General features: G+C 49.6%; 1 protein-coding gene across 11 annotated transcripts in view; it reads right to left on the minus strand.

Annotated features, from left to right (window-relative positions):
- Positions 1-537: 537 nt before the first annotated feature.
- Positions 538-14,707, minus strand: part of MACF1 (microtubule actin crosslinking factor 1) — a 225,318-nt gene continuing 211,148 nt past the window's right edge. For 7 of the 11 annotated variants that reach the window (XM_090058656.1, XM_090058657.1, XM_090058662.1 and 4 more), the window contains 6 exons: positions 14,443-14,460; positions 11,433-11,550; positions 6,518-6,729; positions 5,740-5,850; positions 3,330-3,453; positions 538-2,152 (listed from right to left, as the gene is read on the minus strand). In XM_090058656.1, the coding sequence (XP_089914782.1) occupies positions 1,896-2,152; positions 3,330-3,453; positions 5,740-5,850; positions 6,518-6,729; positions 11,433-11,550; positions 14,443-14,460 (840 nt within the window). In that variant the 3' untranslated portion in view covers positions 538-1,895. The remainder of the gene's footprint in view (positions 2,153-3,329; positions 3,454-5,739; positions 5,851-6,517; positions 6,730-11,432; positions 11,551-14,442; positions 14,461-14,707) is intronic. The other 4 variants (XM_090058664.1, XM_090058666.1, XM_090058667.1 and 1 more) reach the window with 3 other exon arrangements.

A 14,707-nucleotide genomic window follows, 5' to 3' on the forward strand; every position in this document is an offset into this window, starting at 1 on the left:
CGAGGGCCCTGGTGCCCTCAGCCCCTGGTTGAGCCAGAAGGCCGCAGCTTAGTCCCGTTCCTCCTGCCCGTTGCCGCTTACGTGGGTGTAACTCAGCCCCCTTCGCTATTTGGCTGCTCCACCCTAGAGCCAACTGCTCCCCTCTTCGTCCTCGCCTCAGCCAAGCACGAGTTCAGCTGCCACCGCGCGGGGAACGAGAGCCAAGAGCACCTCAGGGAGGCTTTGCGGGAAAATGGGTCCTGCCTCTCAAACGGGACGCTGCAGGCTTGCACGGCCACTTTTTTGTCCAGACACTTTGTGACCAGTCTGTGCAGGACTGTGTGGGCAAATAAGGGGGCTCTGCATGGAGGGCACTAGCATGGGAGAATCCGCCGTCGCGGGCGAAAGCACGGACATTGCGGAAGGGCGGGAGATCTCGGGAAAGCTTTTTTTTTGTGGTGCTCTTGCTACTTCCATTGTAGACTCCCGGACAGCCACCCCTGCCTTCCACTCCAGGCTCTCCTGTAAAGCTGGGATTAAATAAGAGGCGAGACCGACTGTTGTTACTGCAAGCAATTTTAATACAAAAATGTGTCTTAGTTTTAAACAGTTCATTGGTAGAGCTTCGGTTTCTGCCTCAATTAAACCAATTGAGAGAATGACACAGCAACATGGTCAGAGCTGAAGAGGAACAATATTTAATAAATACAGGAAGTCCAGAGAGCCTCCCCCCACCCCCACCCCTTGCCCAATCACTTGGCCGGTTGGTGTCCTGTTTTATCACCGAGAAATGTAGCGTACAAAAAGCGAGAGGGCTTGCTAGCAAGTGTGCTGGTGAGACTCATTTCAAGGACAATCAACTGTGCGTGTAAGTCCAGGTTTCTTCTAGGAGCGGAGGTCACCTCAATCGCAGCCTGGCTGGAAGTGGAATGACCGGTTAAATAATGAATAGGAAAAGAGACGCAGACGAACAGTTCTGTAACACCACGAGTCCGCCGTTCCGCGGTACCCATCTAAAAACCCTTGAAACGAAGTGACAGATGCCCACCCCCCTCCTCGTCCCACCACCACCGTAGCTCAGCGTTACACAATAGTGTTCTCTTCTGGACAGCTTTGAAGTACCCCCCGAAACCCACCCCCCTGCGCCATTTGTTCTTTAAAAGCCTAGTTGCCAGGACAGTATTTGTAACCAACTCTTTTTTTTTTCTTTTTTCTTTTTTTCTTGCTGTGGTGTGTGCAAATGTTATTCATTCAAACTCCACTTTCTTCAGGTAAAATCACAGAACTTTAAAAAAAAAATGGAAACAGAAGCTCCATCCCCCCCCTTTCAACCTCATGTTTCTCAATTTGAGGTATCCATGATTTACAAAAAAAAAAAAAAAAAAAAAAAGAGTTCCTCGAACACTGTACGATTCAGGTCTTTTTTGTTTTTTCTTAAATATAATTTATCTTGCTGAGACAGCAAGTCAAGTTTACAAAGACGCCTTTAGGAAAGAATCCTAAAAGATACAGCAGGGTCAGGCCCTGCACCGCGCAGAAATCCTATTTATAATTTTTTTTCTTTTTTTCTTCTTTTTTTCTACACTTTCACATCTTGACCTTTTCTTTTCTTTTTTTTTTTTGCTTGCTTTTTTTCCCCCCCTGCCCTCCCACATTTCAGTTGTCTGGACCCTCTGTGAACAGGAGGAACCAGGCAGCAAATTTATCTACATAAATATTCACATGAAAATAGTAACTTACAAAAAAAAAAAAACCAAAAAAACCCCCAAATAAGGCAGCTTCATAACACAATTATTCTTTTACACTTTTAACAATATAATTTCTCCCGTTTAGAATAAATATACATCCACTGTACGCAGCAGGGTTAAAAACTGGACACAGGTTGTATTTCTTTCGCAGGGGGTATCGGTACAGTATTATCTCTTGGGGCCTGGAGTTTTGGGGGTGGCAGTGGTAGTTTTCTTGGACATGGTTGGGATTTTGGAAGGTTTCGCCAGCCCTCGTCGGGAGCTGCCTTGGCCCCCCGCCGCGCTGCTTTCTGAAGTGTCCGAGCAGGCTGACTGAGTTTCCAGCAGGTCGAAGTCGGAGGCATCACTTCCCCGCCGACTGCTAGCCCGGCTGCCTGTCCGGCTTCCGGCACGGCTTGTGGGACGACTGGCTGTTTTCTTGGGATCTGTAATGAAATCAAGGCACCGGTGAGCACCGTGGATGCTGCCCATGAGCCAACAGTCTCCAAGTACCCGTCTGCTGACTCAATATCCCCGCGCCGGCTAGAGTGGGCCGTGAACACATTTCCAATCTTGTTGATCGCTCTCTACAATGACAGTGGACAACTCTCCTCGAGACTTATATTGTTGAAAGTGTAACTCCTAACTCTTGGACCTGGACTGTTCTCAGTGGTGGGAGATGACAGAACAAGGAGCAACGCTCTTGAGTTGCAGCAAGGGAAGTTTAGGTTGGATATTAGGAAAAACTCTCTCACTAGGAGGGCGGTGAAGCACTGGAATGGGTTACCCACAGAGGTGGTGGGATCTCCATCCACGGAGGTTTTTAAGGCCTGGCTTGACAAAACCCTGGCTGGAATGACCTAGTTGGGCTGATCCTGCTTTGAGCAAGGGGTTGGACTAGATGTGACCTCCTGAGGTCCCTTCCACCCTTCATTTTCTATGATTCTGTGAGCCTTTGGAGAAGTCAACAGTGTGTGGTTGGCTTCTCTTAATCCAGCACTGGATCCGTAAGGTGGAACTTGTAGTAGGTCTGTGTTGCGTCAGCGTTGACGGCAATCTTACGTAGAGTTTTTATGGGATGGTTTGCATGGGGATGATCCTGCCTGAGGCAGGGGGTTGGACTAGATGACTCTGGAGATTAACACTTTGCCAGGACACTCCCGAAGCACAGATTTACTAATCGCAGGAACATTTGGTATCAGAAAATTAGACCTGCTACCTCCACAAAGGATTTCACCATGATGCATGACTTAGGTACTACTGGAGAAGAAAGGATTGCATTCAGATTATCTCAGTCTAGCCCAACCATGCAGCTGGTCCAACAAAAGATACCACCAATGGAAATCCTTGCCTTGCAAATATTTCCTGGACCATCACAACCACATCATTTCAGATACGAGTTTTAAAAACAAACCTTCTCAACACACATACGAAACACCTCAGGGTCGTGACAGTTCCTGAGGGTCTCTCTGCTACACGTACACGGATAAATAAAGCAGCAGGTATAATCACACATTTTATGTGGGGGCACTACACTTGCATATCCAGAGTCCCTCGGTGCTAGGAACGGCAGTGAAAAGAAGTAGAGTCTCTTAGAGGGAAAACGTTTAGGCTATGACTTACCAGCCCGGCTGGTTTTGGCACCTGTAGAAACCGGAGACGAACTGTTACTGGTGTCGCCAGCAAGGGAAGTACGGCTAGAATGGAAAGTGGGTCGTTTCAACTTGCTGCCTGTTGCGGGGGTCACCTTTGAATGAAGAGCACGGAGACACAGAGTGTTAGCTGTTACCCACTTTGAAAACAGGTGAATACTGATGGCAAATCTGAACCTTGGCAACAGGATTCTGGCATACAAACACTGCCATCTTAAAGGTCAAGGCAAACACAGAGAAACTGCATTTGTAGTCCAAAAACAGCCCAGGTCCCTGAAGACTGATGTCAACAAGGGCTTTGTTCATTAAAGACAGCCGATAAAAGTTTCCCTCATTTCCCCAATTAATTTGCACATTTCTCCCATCAAACCCATCTACCTTCCATTTGCTGTGCTTTGTACATTAAGGTGGACACACTGTCAGTCTGTGGCTAAAAATACCTGAAATTTGTAGTCCACTTTAAAGACAGGTATTGCCTGGGGGCTAAAAAGGCACAAAGAAAGAAAACCTTATATAATTTAGTGTGTGCGCGCATGGAAATCAACCCCACAGAATTTACTGAAGCCAGGATTGTTTTACAGACTACCGTCTTTTGGTGACTGCATGTCTTCATTTGTGGAAATGTGCCAAATCTCATACGAACTTACGTACTGAAGGATTTCACCCTATGGAGGATACGTGTAGACGTGGCCACCCCACCAAGTTTCAACTCACGGAAGAATTAAAATGATCCAAGTAACCAGTGAAGACGCTCGTGATGAATAAACCCACAAAACAGAGTGCAACAGAGCCCTTCTAAAAGAGGCTGCTGCCACTTTCTACCCTGCCTGCTCTTTTCTTCCTGTGACGGTGTTTTCCGTGACCTTTAAGATGCCGCAAATAAACAGCAGGGAAAGCAACACACAACACACACAGCTTTCTCCCCCTGCTATTTCTCTCACCACAGAAAGAGGACACTGAAGAAAGCAAGGCAGGAAAGTCAGAACATCTGAGAAGAGGACTCCTGAGTTCAACTGGAAAGAGCAGCTCCAGTTTCTAAAATAAACCCAGCATTGGTTTTAAGGCAGTATCCAGTCATTGCAGGGCTACTAGCAACCCAAGGTGTTACGGTCAGTCCCTCGGGTCTGGGGATTCTGGCAACTGCTAGCCACGCTGGGCAGAGTGACTCAGCTATCCCGTGGCAATGCTGTGTTGGGGTCACTGCAAAAATGCATGGCTGCCCAGTGCTGGGACGGCCTCTCTGGAACCCATGGCACAAACAGGCGGAGAGACTTCCCCTGGCCCCCTCCGGCTTTTGCCTTTCTCTCAAGTCTTGTGAAGCCGGAGCTACGGAGAAGGCATGGGAAGCAGAGGGCAGAGAGCTGTGCCCCTGTGGCAGGTGACTTCCAGTGCCACATTGCAAGCACCGAAGCAAACCTTGGCCCGGGCACTAAAGCCTCCTCCACCGCTCACTTTAACAACAGGAAACATCGCTTAGACAGCTCTCCCTGGCACTGGGTTACTTGCAGAGGGCCTGCTTTCACCCTTGAGGTCATTCTGGGACCTCATCTTGGTCCACAGTCATCTCTTATAACAAGAAAGGGTCATGGTTTCCGAACGCCGCCTTTATGCTGTCGCGAGATCAGCAATCCTCTCTCACAGGGAACACCGCTGCTTCTCTATAGCTACTCTTAAGGGGAGACTGAGTATTTCAGACGTGACAAATGATGGGCAAGTTATAATCAACAAAACCTGTGCTTCAAATTCCAGCCCCTCCCCCCTTACCCCAGTCCTCAGAAGCCAGAAAATGCAGTGTGAAGGCTGAAGCCTCAAGAAGCGGCAGTCTCCTAGCTGTACCAGAGCAGTGGGGGGCTCACACCAGTGGTAGGCGGTGGGGAGGGGACACGGGGCTCATCACACATGCTACAGCAGAATGTCGGAGTCATGGTTGATAAAACTCTGTGCGAGTGGATCCCAGACATGTGCTGGAGCTGGTTTTTCAAGTGTTAACTCGGCTCTTTTACGTCTCTTGGAATATTAATCCATTTCACTGCGCGCATGTAGTTTTCATATGAAAAGCAAGCAGCCAAAGCCATGAAAAACGACAGAATTAACAAACCGCTAATTAGCGCCCCTTTGAAGCTGTTCCAAAACAGGCTGACACTTGACTGCAGGCAAGGCGGCATCTCACACAGAGAGTTTTATTCTAATTATGACTTTTTCCCTTTTTTTTTTTTGAAACCCGAGTTAGAAACCCATGAAAAATGCAACCAGCCTTAGCATTAGCTGTGCTCACAAGCGCTGCTATTGTGAAGGGAAAGCTTTGAAACAAGGACAGGAAGCAGGACATCTCTTTGGCAGGAGCGTCCCTGCCCTTTGGGACCAGGAGGGCCATACTCTACCTCAGCGCTCGAGAGGTTGAGGTCGGCATTATCGTAGCCCCTGGCAGGGTTGCCAGCCTTACTGTTTGCCAACCAGGGTTTGTCATAACAGCGAGAGAAGTGATGTGGAGTCTGTGAAATGGAAAATCCAAAGAAAGGGGAGGGAGAAGGGAGAGGGGGGGAAGAGGTGGAAATGAGTGCAAACGAAACAGAAAAGTATCCGGGATGTAGGGGAGGGGGCAATGGGGGGAACAAACAGAAAATACATAAATCCTAAAGGAAACGGACAACCAAATAAAAATGCACGATGTGGTGAAAAGGAGAGACAAAAAAAAAAAAGGCACTGCTTTCCCTCCTGCAGATCCGCACATTCTCCTAGGCCCTGTGACTGCTCCTCGCACATGGACCTTGAACGCGACTAGGAGAACACAGCAGTGAAAACCACCACAGCCAACCTGAAGCAGCAACTCCAACCCTTTTGTGAGTCTGGTTTGTGTCGTCCTCTGCTAGTCCCCATCCTGCAGATAACTGCGTGCAGATGGGGTAGGGGAGACCCTACCAATCAAACAACTGGGGAAAAGTTTTCAGTGTGCACAGTGGGCTCAACCCTGCATCAGTTTAAACCAAGCTCTGGCACAGATGCATCCATCCACCACAGCCAGGTTAGCTTCTCCAAGTCTTCCTAGCCCCCTCCCATGCAGCCCCTTTGGTCCCTGGAGCGGGTTTTGAGTAGTGGAGCAGCAGCTCTGTTGTCTAAGGGAAAGCACAGCTAAAGCGTGGCTTGGAGTAGGAGCCCTACCTTAGCTCCGCTAGCAGGTGTTGCTGGAGAGGACGGCATAGAAGTGCAGCTGTGGTTGCTCTGGCTGGCGCTGGAGCTGGATCGTGTGGGAGAGGCTGCCCGGGAAGATGGCTTGGATCTCCGTCCCCGGGACCGGAAAGGCGTCATCCCTTGAGAAGCTCCCTCTGGCAAGATGAACTTCTCTCGAAGCTCGAGGTTGGTCCTTCCTCGTGCTGAAAGGAAGAGAGCAAGGACAATAAATGCCCTGAGAAAGGTGCACCCCAAAGGGTTTCGCCTGAGTTGCGCTTATCCCGAGGAAGCTAGGCAGAAAGGCCAGACAATGCTCTGATGCGACTCTTCACCTTGGAGCCATGAAGGATTCCTCGCCGTCACCCCTGCCATAGCAGAGCAAAACTGCCACCACTCTCACTCTGCTGCAACAAGGTGACTTCACAGGTCAGGCTCTGATGAATGCTGGAGGTCCCCGAGTTCAAACAGCCCCATTCTGCTTATTCTACTGTGCCTTTCACTTGAGCCCCAGGAGGCGGGGGTGGGGGGTCTTTATTTGACTTTATTTACCAAACCCAGTTAACGTTAGCACAGCAGCTGACGACACTCATAAGCCAGTTTCCAAGCACCAAAGAAAACACCTGTGAACCTGCTCTGGCACCCAGCACCCAATCTTCCCAAGACACCACAGAGCAGTCACAGGGCAGAGGACAAATTTGGATCCCAAAGCCCCACAAGCTGCAGGGTCTTTATTTCCCCCTGGAAGGAAGGAATGAGGCACCCGCAGATTCAGCGGATGTGAAATGTGATGAAGATCAGCGGCCGCCGGTATCCCCCTACCCGCCAGGGCTCACGAAGAAGGGAGGAGCAAGGCCATGCACAAAGCCTTCCAGGACAAAGGAGTCATTTTGGACTCAATGCTTTACAAACCAGGAAGCCAGAGAAGCAATTGCGGAGTTGAAGCGCTGCGTGGAGGGAATCCTGGGTGTCCGCACTCTCAAGCGGTGGCTGCAAAGCATTTACAGGACAGGGCAAAGAGCAGAGGTGCACTAATAATCCCAGAGGTTAAAACAGGCAAGCAGCACGGCTGGTAAATCATGCTGAGGTCAGCAACCATACCTCGGACACCAGAAGCAAAGAACAATTAAGCATCAGCTTCCCAAGACAGACCCGAAGTGATTAATATCTCAAAGACCCTGCAGGGAGATGGAGGGACAGATGGACATTGGTTCAACCAGACCTCTTGACAATCAGCTGTGGACTGCAGAGAGCAGCAATTCTTGCAATACCTCTGGGGTTTTCCCTTCCACCCGGGTGGGGCCGGGCTGGAGGCTCCCACCAACTTTGCTATACATTCCCTTTGGTCTCCCTGTGAGTGGGGTCCCTGTGTTGCCTTCACTCTGCCTCCAACCAACGTGGGCTAGAAGCAGTCCCTGGCGGAGCCCTCAGCTCCACACCATGCATCCGTCTCCGTCCCCCCGGGAGAGAACGGCGTGTTCTAGTGCCAGGGACCGTGGGCGTTTCGCACATTCCTTTACACGGCTCTTCCTGGCTGCTGTTCCCTAGTCGATGCTTCGCTTCATTTACCTCCAACCTACCCTGGCTGCTCCCACCCTCAGCTAGACAGCTCTCGAGGGAAGCCACAGGATTTTGCTTCTTCCCTTCCCATGTTCTCTGCTTCTCTTTTCCTTCCATCTTGTTGCCATCTTTTTAAAACCAGCATGCATGGGAGCTGCACAGGCAGTGGAATGGGCACTGCCCTAGTCTCAGCTACACTATACCACAGCACCAAGGGCCCCAGGGCTTTCCCTGTGCTGCCTTACTGCACTGAAAGCTGGGCCTGGCTTACTCTCTTTTGATGTGGCTTCCCATGCTGCTCCACAGACATCAAACATTGGCTGTGACATCTGAAAGCACGAAACAGGAAACAAAGCAGGGGGAGATCCTTTTGCAGACATAGAGGCACCCTCCACTTGCATCACAGAACACCAAGACGATGCAACAGCCAGGGGCAAAGAGCTCAAGGAGAAGAAAAAGGCTCTAGTTTACTCACATCCCACCCTATAAAGACCTGGCTAAACAGCTATACAGTCTGCTGTCGGTCTTGAAGGGGCATTTATTGCCCCTGGCACAGCCTGCAAACACTACACACACAGGCATGAAGTGTTTCCAAAACTCCTAGTGCAACACGGGAGCATCATGGCCTGCCTTCTCCTGCTTTCCCAGGCAAGCACTTGTCCAAAGGGATCTGCAAGAACACCTGGCTCCAACGCTTCTCAACCTACAGCTGCAAAGGAGCCTGTAAAAGTAATCCTACCCAGTGCTAGGGGAATGGCAGGGGGGATGAGAGCACCACAGTGCCCTGCTGCTGGCAGGCAGCATGATGCAAGGTTTAGCTATGCGCAGATGATCCTAGGACACGCACACTCCAGGAAGACAAAACAATGAAGCAGCCCAAGTGCTTCACCTTCACGTGCTATGCAGGTTGGTCTTTCTAGAAACCATCAGGGAGGAGCAACAGGCAAGACCTTGCCAGGAAACTTCTCCTCTGCACATTTTATAAATGGAAACAGGGAACCAGGCTCATTGTCTCCATCCCAAACAATTGAAGAGCACACCTCAAACCCAGATGGACTTGCTCTATCAGGCATTACAGGAAGGGACTGGGAAGTTAACAGGATCCAAGGACAGGCATTACAATCCATCCAGGAGACATTTCAAATACAGACACTTCTGAAACTCAAGAGACAGACCACTGCTCTGAACTCCCCAGTCACTTTTGTAGGCGGAAAAGAAAAGGAAGTTCCTGGCTTTACCTTCAAGTGTTTGTACTAGAATCTACCCTCTCTTGAAACTAAATTCCTGGGACTGAGCTAGGTAAGGGAGTAGGAGATGAGGACACTTTCCTGGCCAGAAACTGGCCTGGGTTTGGCTAGATCTGGGGGTTCACTTTGCTCTAACCCAGATTCCCCAAATGACCGAGTGGGTAAGTCACTTGGTCACTCTTGGCCTTATGTCTGTATCTTTGAACTGCAAATAAACTCCCCCCCTCCACAACCAAGCGCAGCTACAGCATGAGGATGAAGGTGCATCACCCAGATGCTGTGGTGATGGGGATCCACTTCAGCACCTCAGATCAAGAGAGCAAAGACTTCTGGATCCAAAGCTGAGCTCATACCTCCCTATCACAGCACACTATGTGGCGGGTGTGATCGTCAGCCCCATACAAGACCCACCAAGCCATAAGGGCTAAAGGCATTCAAACAGACCACAGTACCAGCTGTCGTGAAAGCTGCAGCCCCACCTTGCCACAGCGTTCCCAGAGGCAGCAGGTGGCAGGTGGGGGGAAGTGGGGGCACAGGGGTGGAGGCTGAGACTGGGTAGAAAGCAAAGCCATTCTCGACAGCAGGAGAGGGCTGCTGGGCAAAGTGGCAAAGCAGAAAAAGGCCAACCTATCGGAGACTGACTGGCAATCGAGGAGCTGGAGTCAGAGCGCTTTATCTTACTTCCAGGGTGGTGAACTGGAATAAAGAGAAATACACAGACAAGGAAACACACAGAGAGCAGGCAAAGGCAAAGACTGGTCATGAAAGAAGGGCAAGAAGGCGGCTTTCCACCCCCGTGCAGTGCCGGCCTGCGGACGACAGAGGGTGGAAGGCAAAATCACCTGCAGCTCTACGGGACTGGCTTCATGCACAGGGCTTCTGGGAACAGCACCATCACCTCCACAACCACGCACACCCACCAGGCCCTCCCTCCATGATGCTCTTTCTGGCCAGTCACTGTGACTCACCTAGAAGCTTCGCTTGCTTGGTTTTGGCCCCATTAGTATGGACTGGGACCCACCGGGATTGGCCGTCCCTAACCAGCTGGCCATGCGTCGACACAACACAGGGCTTGTTACTGCAACGTTGGTAAATGCTGGGTATTAAAACCCAAACTCATGCTACACCAGTCCACGAAGGCTGAAGTTCTGCTAATGCTAACACACAACACTGACCTGAAGGGAAACCCATGTAAGACACTGGCTTTCAGCCGTCACAAACACGTGGAAAGGAGGTTTTACAGGACCAGGAGGATAAGCACCGCACTGGTAGACACCCCACTGCAGACATGCCTTGAGGATCCACAGTATAACACAGCTCAGGGTGGCAAGAACAAAGCATTTCTACGTGTGGAGTCAATGCTCTGAACCAATTTGTATTACAAAAAAAGCCATTTTTAAGAAAATAAGCTTTTTTTTTTTTTTTTTTTTTTTTTAACTGTAGTCTTTTTAGTTGCTGGAACTTATTTCCAGTCCTTGCTGCCTGAGACGTGGTTTTGCCCACTGAGACTCCAAATGCTGTCTGCGAACCCTACACATTCAAAAGCTGTTGAGTCAGATTCCTCCCCAATCAAGTGATTTCGCAGACACAAGGCCTTGTGGGTTTTTTGGTCTTTGCTTTCTGGGTATGAACATTAAGGATGCACTTACAGGCATGGGTTTAAAACCCTTCCCCATAACCATAAGGACTACGTACAAACTTTCCTGGTTTACGTTGTTTTTTTTTTTGTTTTTTTTTAACTGAAAGCTGAGCTCCTCACATATCCCCATGACTCCAAGTGCTGGGGCCCTCAGAAAACAACCAAGCAGCGTCCTGTCCAAGCCATGATGAGAGTCCAAAATGTGGCAGCACTGAAGAGTTTCATCTTATTTATTTTTCAAACCTTGATTTCTCCACATCCCACCTCTGCCTGTGCAATCCAACTGAGGAGTCATCTTCAGCTAACAACAGCTGGCAGCCTCATAGTTATAATGGCTATGACAGGTTTCTAGTAATTGCATAAACTCACAGCAAGAGACAGGAAAACTTTGAAAGACATTGTTACCAGCACCTCCCACCCAACACTCTCAAAGCCCCCCCTCTCTCCCCAGGCATCTTCTTACCTCTGCAAGGGTCATTTTTCACTAAAAATTCATCCAAGGCCATCCATCCGCCACCGACTCGAACCATGACAGTACTGCGCAGAATACGAACCAGCCGCAGCTGCTGGGAATCACCAAACTGCAGAACCAACAGAGAAACAGTTCAGGACACAGGGATTTGAATGAGCCACTGGTCCTTTCCAACACAGACTGCATCAGGATTAGGCGTCCCTGCCTGTAGCCCTCAACAGTTTTCAAGTTATTGTTATTGTAGGGCTCCTCAAAACGTATGAAGTTACATGTCACTTGGGGAGAAATCCCCCCGGGAGTCAATTTATGGGGAGTGTCCTTCTACAGAAGCACGGGGCAATGCAAGTAGCAACATTCTCCAAGGCTAATGCCAGAAGGGCACCAAAATCCAGCTGTGGATCAAAGAACAGCCAGGCAGCACGCTGGAGCCTGGAGTTTTTATTAAGGAGAACAAGGGTTTGCTCTGCCTTTCGCTGTGTGGAGAAAGTGAAGAGGCTGAACACACTGACATTCCTGATGCTGTTGGCATTGGAACAGGGCAGATGATCACAACATGCGCGTCACTGAAGGCTGGTACAGGAAATGCCAGCAATGCCGTGTCCCCGCAGAGAGGGAAGCCTCCGATTAAGTCTGGCGCCCAATTACTTCACCGAGCCTCTGCAAGAAAGCTACCCAGCAGGAATGGTCCCCAGTGCATCCCCAGTGAAGACGTGTGCAGTGAATCTATAACAGAGGTCTCTGCTGCAAGTATCAGAAGGTGCATTAGTGAGTATGATGCTCGTAAGCAGCTTGTGTGATTTCAGACCATTGTCCCCCGTGCCCCAAATCAAAATGCCATCACCCTGAGCTCCAGGCCTGTCACCAAAACCAGATGTCCCCTATCACCCATATGCCTCTCTGCAGAGCCCTCTCTCCTAAGCATTTGCTGTTACACTGTGAGGCATGACTGACCTCCCCCAAAGGGAATCCTTTGGGAAGAGCCCAAAGCCTACCAGAGAAGGGTATAACAATGAGCTACAAAGAGACTCCCAAGCCATAAGAACTTATGATCTCAGGTAAAACGGAGGGGGTGGGATTGATCCCCTTGGAAAGACAAGGCACCTTGTGACCTCACAGGATTACAGAAGTGGTAGCTTTATTTTCCCTTGCGAGGAGGGGGTTAAAAATCCCAGGAACAGAGTGCAGATATAAGAAGGGGAACTTGGGCAGAACTACTCCATGCATCTAATATTACACATGGAGTAAAAATCTGTGAGGAGGCAACTGGGGGAGGTGAGAAATGCAGGGGTGTTCACAACACACTTTGCCTGATTTCCGCAAGGAGAGGCCATCGGAGGCAGCACGACACCTGGGCCACGGGCATCTTTCTCTTCTAAGGCCCGTAGCTGCAGGCAGCAGTCTTTCTTAAGGGATTGCTTGTCATGGCACTCCCCAGCTGAAGGTCTGGCTTTCTTGTAGTTCGCAGAGACTTGCCCAAGCTAGTTTTAAACCAGCTAGTGCAGGCACTACCAGCAGCATCTCTAGCGCAGCACAACTGCAACGCCTGCCTGCGTACACACAGGCCGCTGGCCCATGGAGCTCTGCAGGACCTGCACTAGCTAGTCAGAAGTTAGTTCAGGGATGCTGATATGAACTGCACTAAGACACGCTTAGGCAAGCTTAGAGCACCCACGCTCACCTCTGGCTTGGACATACCCTAGGACCCCACAATAAGCCGGCAGGCCAGGAGGCTGCCTGGCTTTGGGGATGACAGTTTTCAGTTTCAAAAGTTTCTAAGTGACACTTCAGAGGTGCTTGGGTGCCCCTGGGGCAGTGAGTCACACACTTTCCCTGGGACAGTCCTTTCCCTGCCCCTGTGCTACACCAGCCAGCTAGAATCACAAGAGGGTCCCCGAGCTCACTGAAGGACAGGACACTGTTGGTTACAAGCATCTGTTACTTTCAAATCTACAGGGCATCTCCCCAGGCTCGGAAAATCCTGCTCCAGACTGACCTGCTCTTTGGCATTGCCACAGCACGATGGAGCACCTAGTTCTCCATCTTCAAAATACTGGCAGCATATATCGTTTATTCCAGGTTTGCCACACTGAATTACAATGTCTACCATAAATAGGAGACAGTGTTTGATAGGAGCCTCACAGCCAAGTCACAGCTTGATGGATTTATCTCTAGCCACTTGTCTAAAACAAAGGGAGCTAGATTCTATCCTTTCTTCCACTTGAGACATTCAGATTCTCTGCCAGATTTAGCACCCACCACCTAAAAGCTCCCTTCCCTGTCCAAGGGCAGCTTTTAACAAAACGTCACCCCCCTCACATAACCACTGGAGCTCTCCTGTGCTAGTCAGCCTTCAGACACAGCAGTGCCCATCTCATGCCCGAATGTAATAGCAAATACATGCATTTTTTTTTAAATGAGCTTGTTCCAGTAATGAGTTACTTGCTCCAAGTAGCAGTGATGAGGGTTTAGTTATAGTTACCCAAGTGATTAACCCAGTGGATTCAGCATTCTCATTCCATGGTGACTGCAATATGTTCAGCTCATCCAGATCCTGGTATACAGTCCATTTACAGAAGGTTTCAGCCCCTTTATTTTAGTAAGGAACATAATGATTTCCCTCTCAAAAGAGAGGTAGCATCAACCGCAGTACTAGGCACCCCCAGCTCCTGGTATGAGGGCATGGGACTTTTTTCTTTCCTCTTCCAGGAATGTTACCATAGTCTCCAATGCCACTGGGGCATCAGGGAGAGAAGCCAGGTGGAGAGACATACTGCATTTTGTCGACTGCAGATTTTCAACTGGACTCTACTTAATTTGGCCCCTGTTCTCAGCCAAACACCCCGCTGTATACCAGGCTCTGCTGAGTGTACCAAGCTCTCTAACACAGCACTCAATGGATCACGTCCTCTCACAGCAATGAAGGAGGGACTGGGATTGCAGACGCACACAAGCCATGTTTATCAAGAAGAATGGAGAGACAGCATCAAAAGGCACACTGTACCTGATTGCCGAGGAAGAACTATGTAGAGAAAGAATGTGGGTGGGGGAAGCATCAAGAGGGAGAGAAGAGAGAAGGGAGAAAAACAAGAGAACATTTATAGGATTAACAAACGTAATACTCACGAAGCTTTAACCACAGGCAGTTCCAGACCTGCACGCATCACGTTATCTGATATCACGACCCACCTTTGGCCGTTCCCTAAGTACTGGCTGTGACTCTTCACAGCCAAATTCACAGATGAGTGAAAGAGGATGGAAGGTACTTC

Source organism: Crocodylus siamensis, chromosome 7 (assembly GCF_052110815.1).
Source record: "Crocodylus siamensis isolate JL-2025a chromosome 7, ASM5211081v1, whole genome shotgun sequence".
Taxonomy (NCBI): domain Eukaryota; kingdom Metazoa; phylum Chordata; order Crocodylia; family Crocodylidae; genus Crocodylus; species Crocodylus siamensis.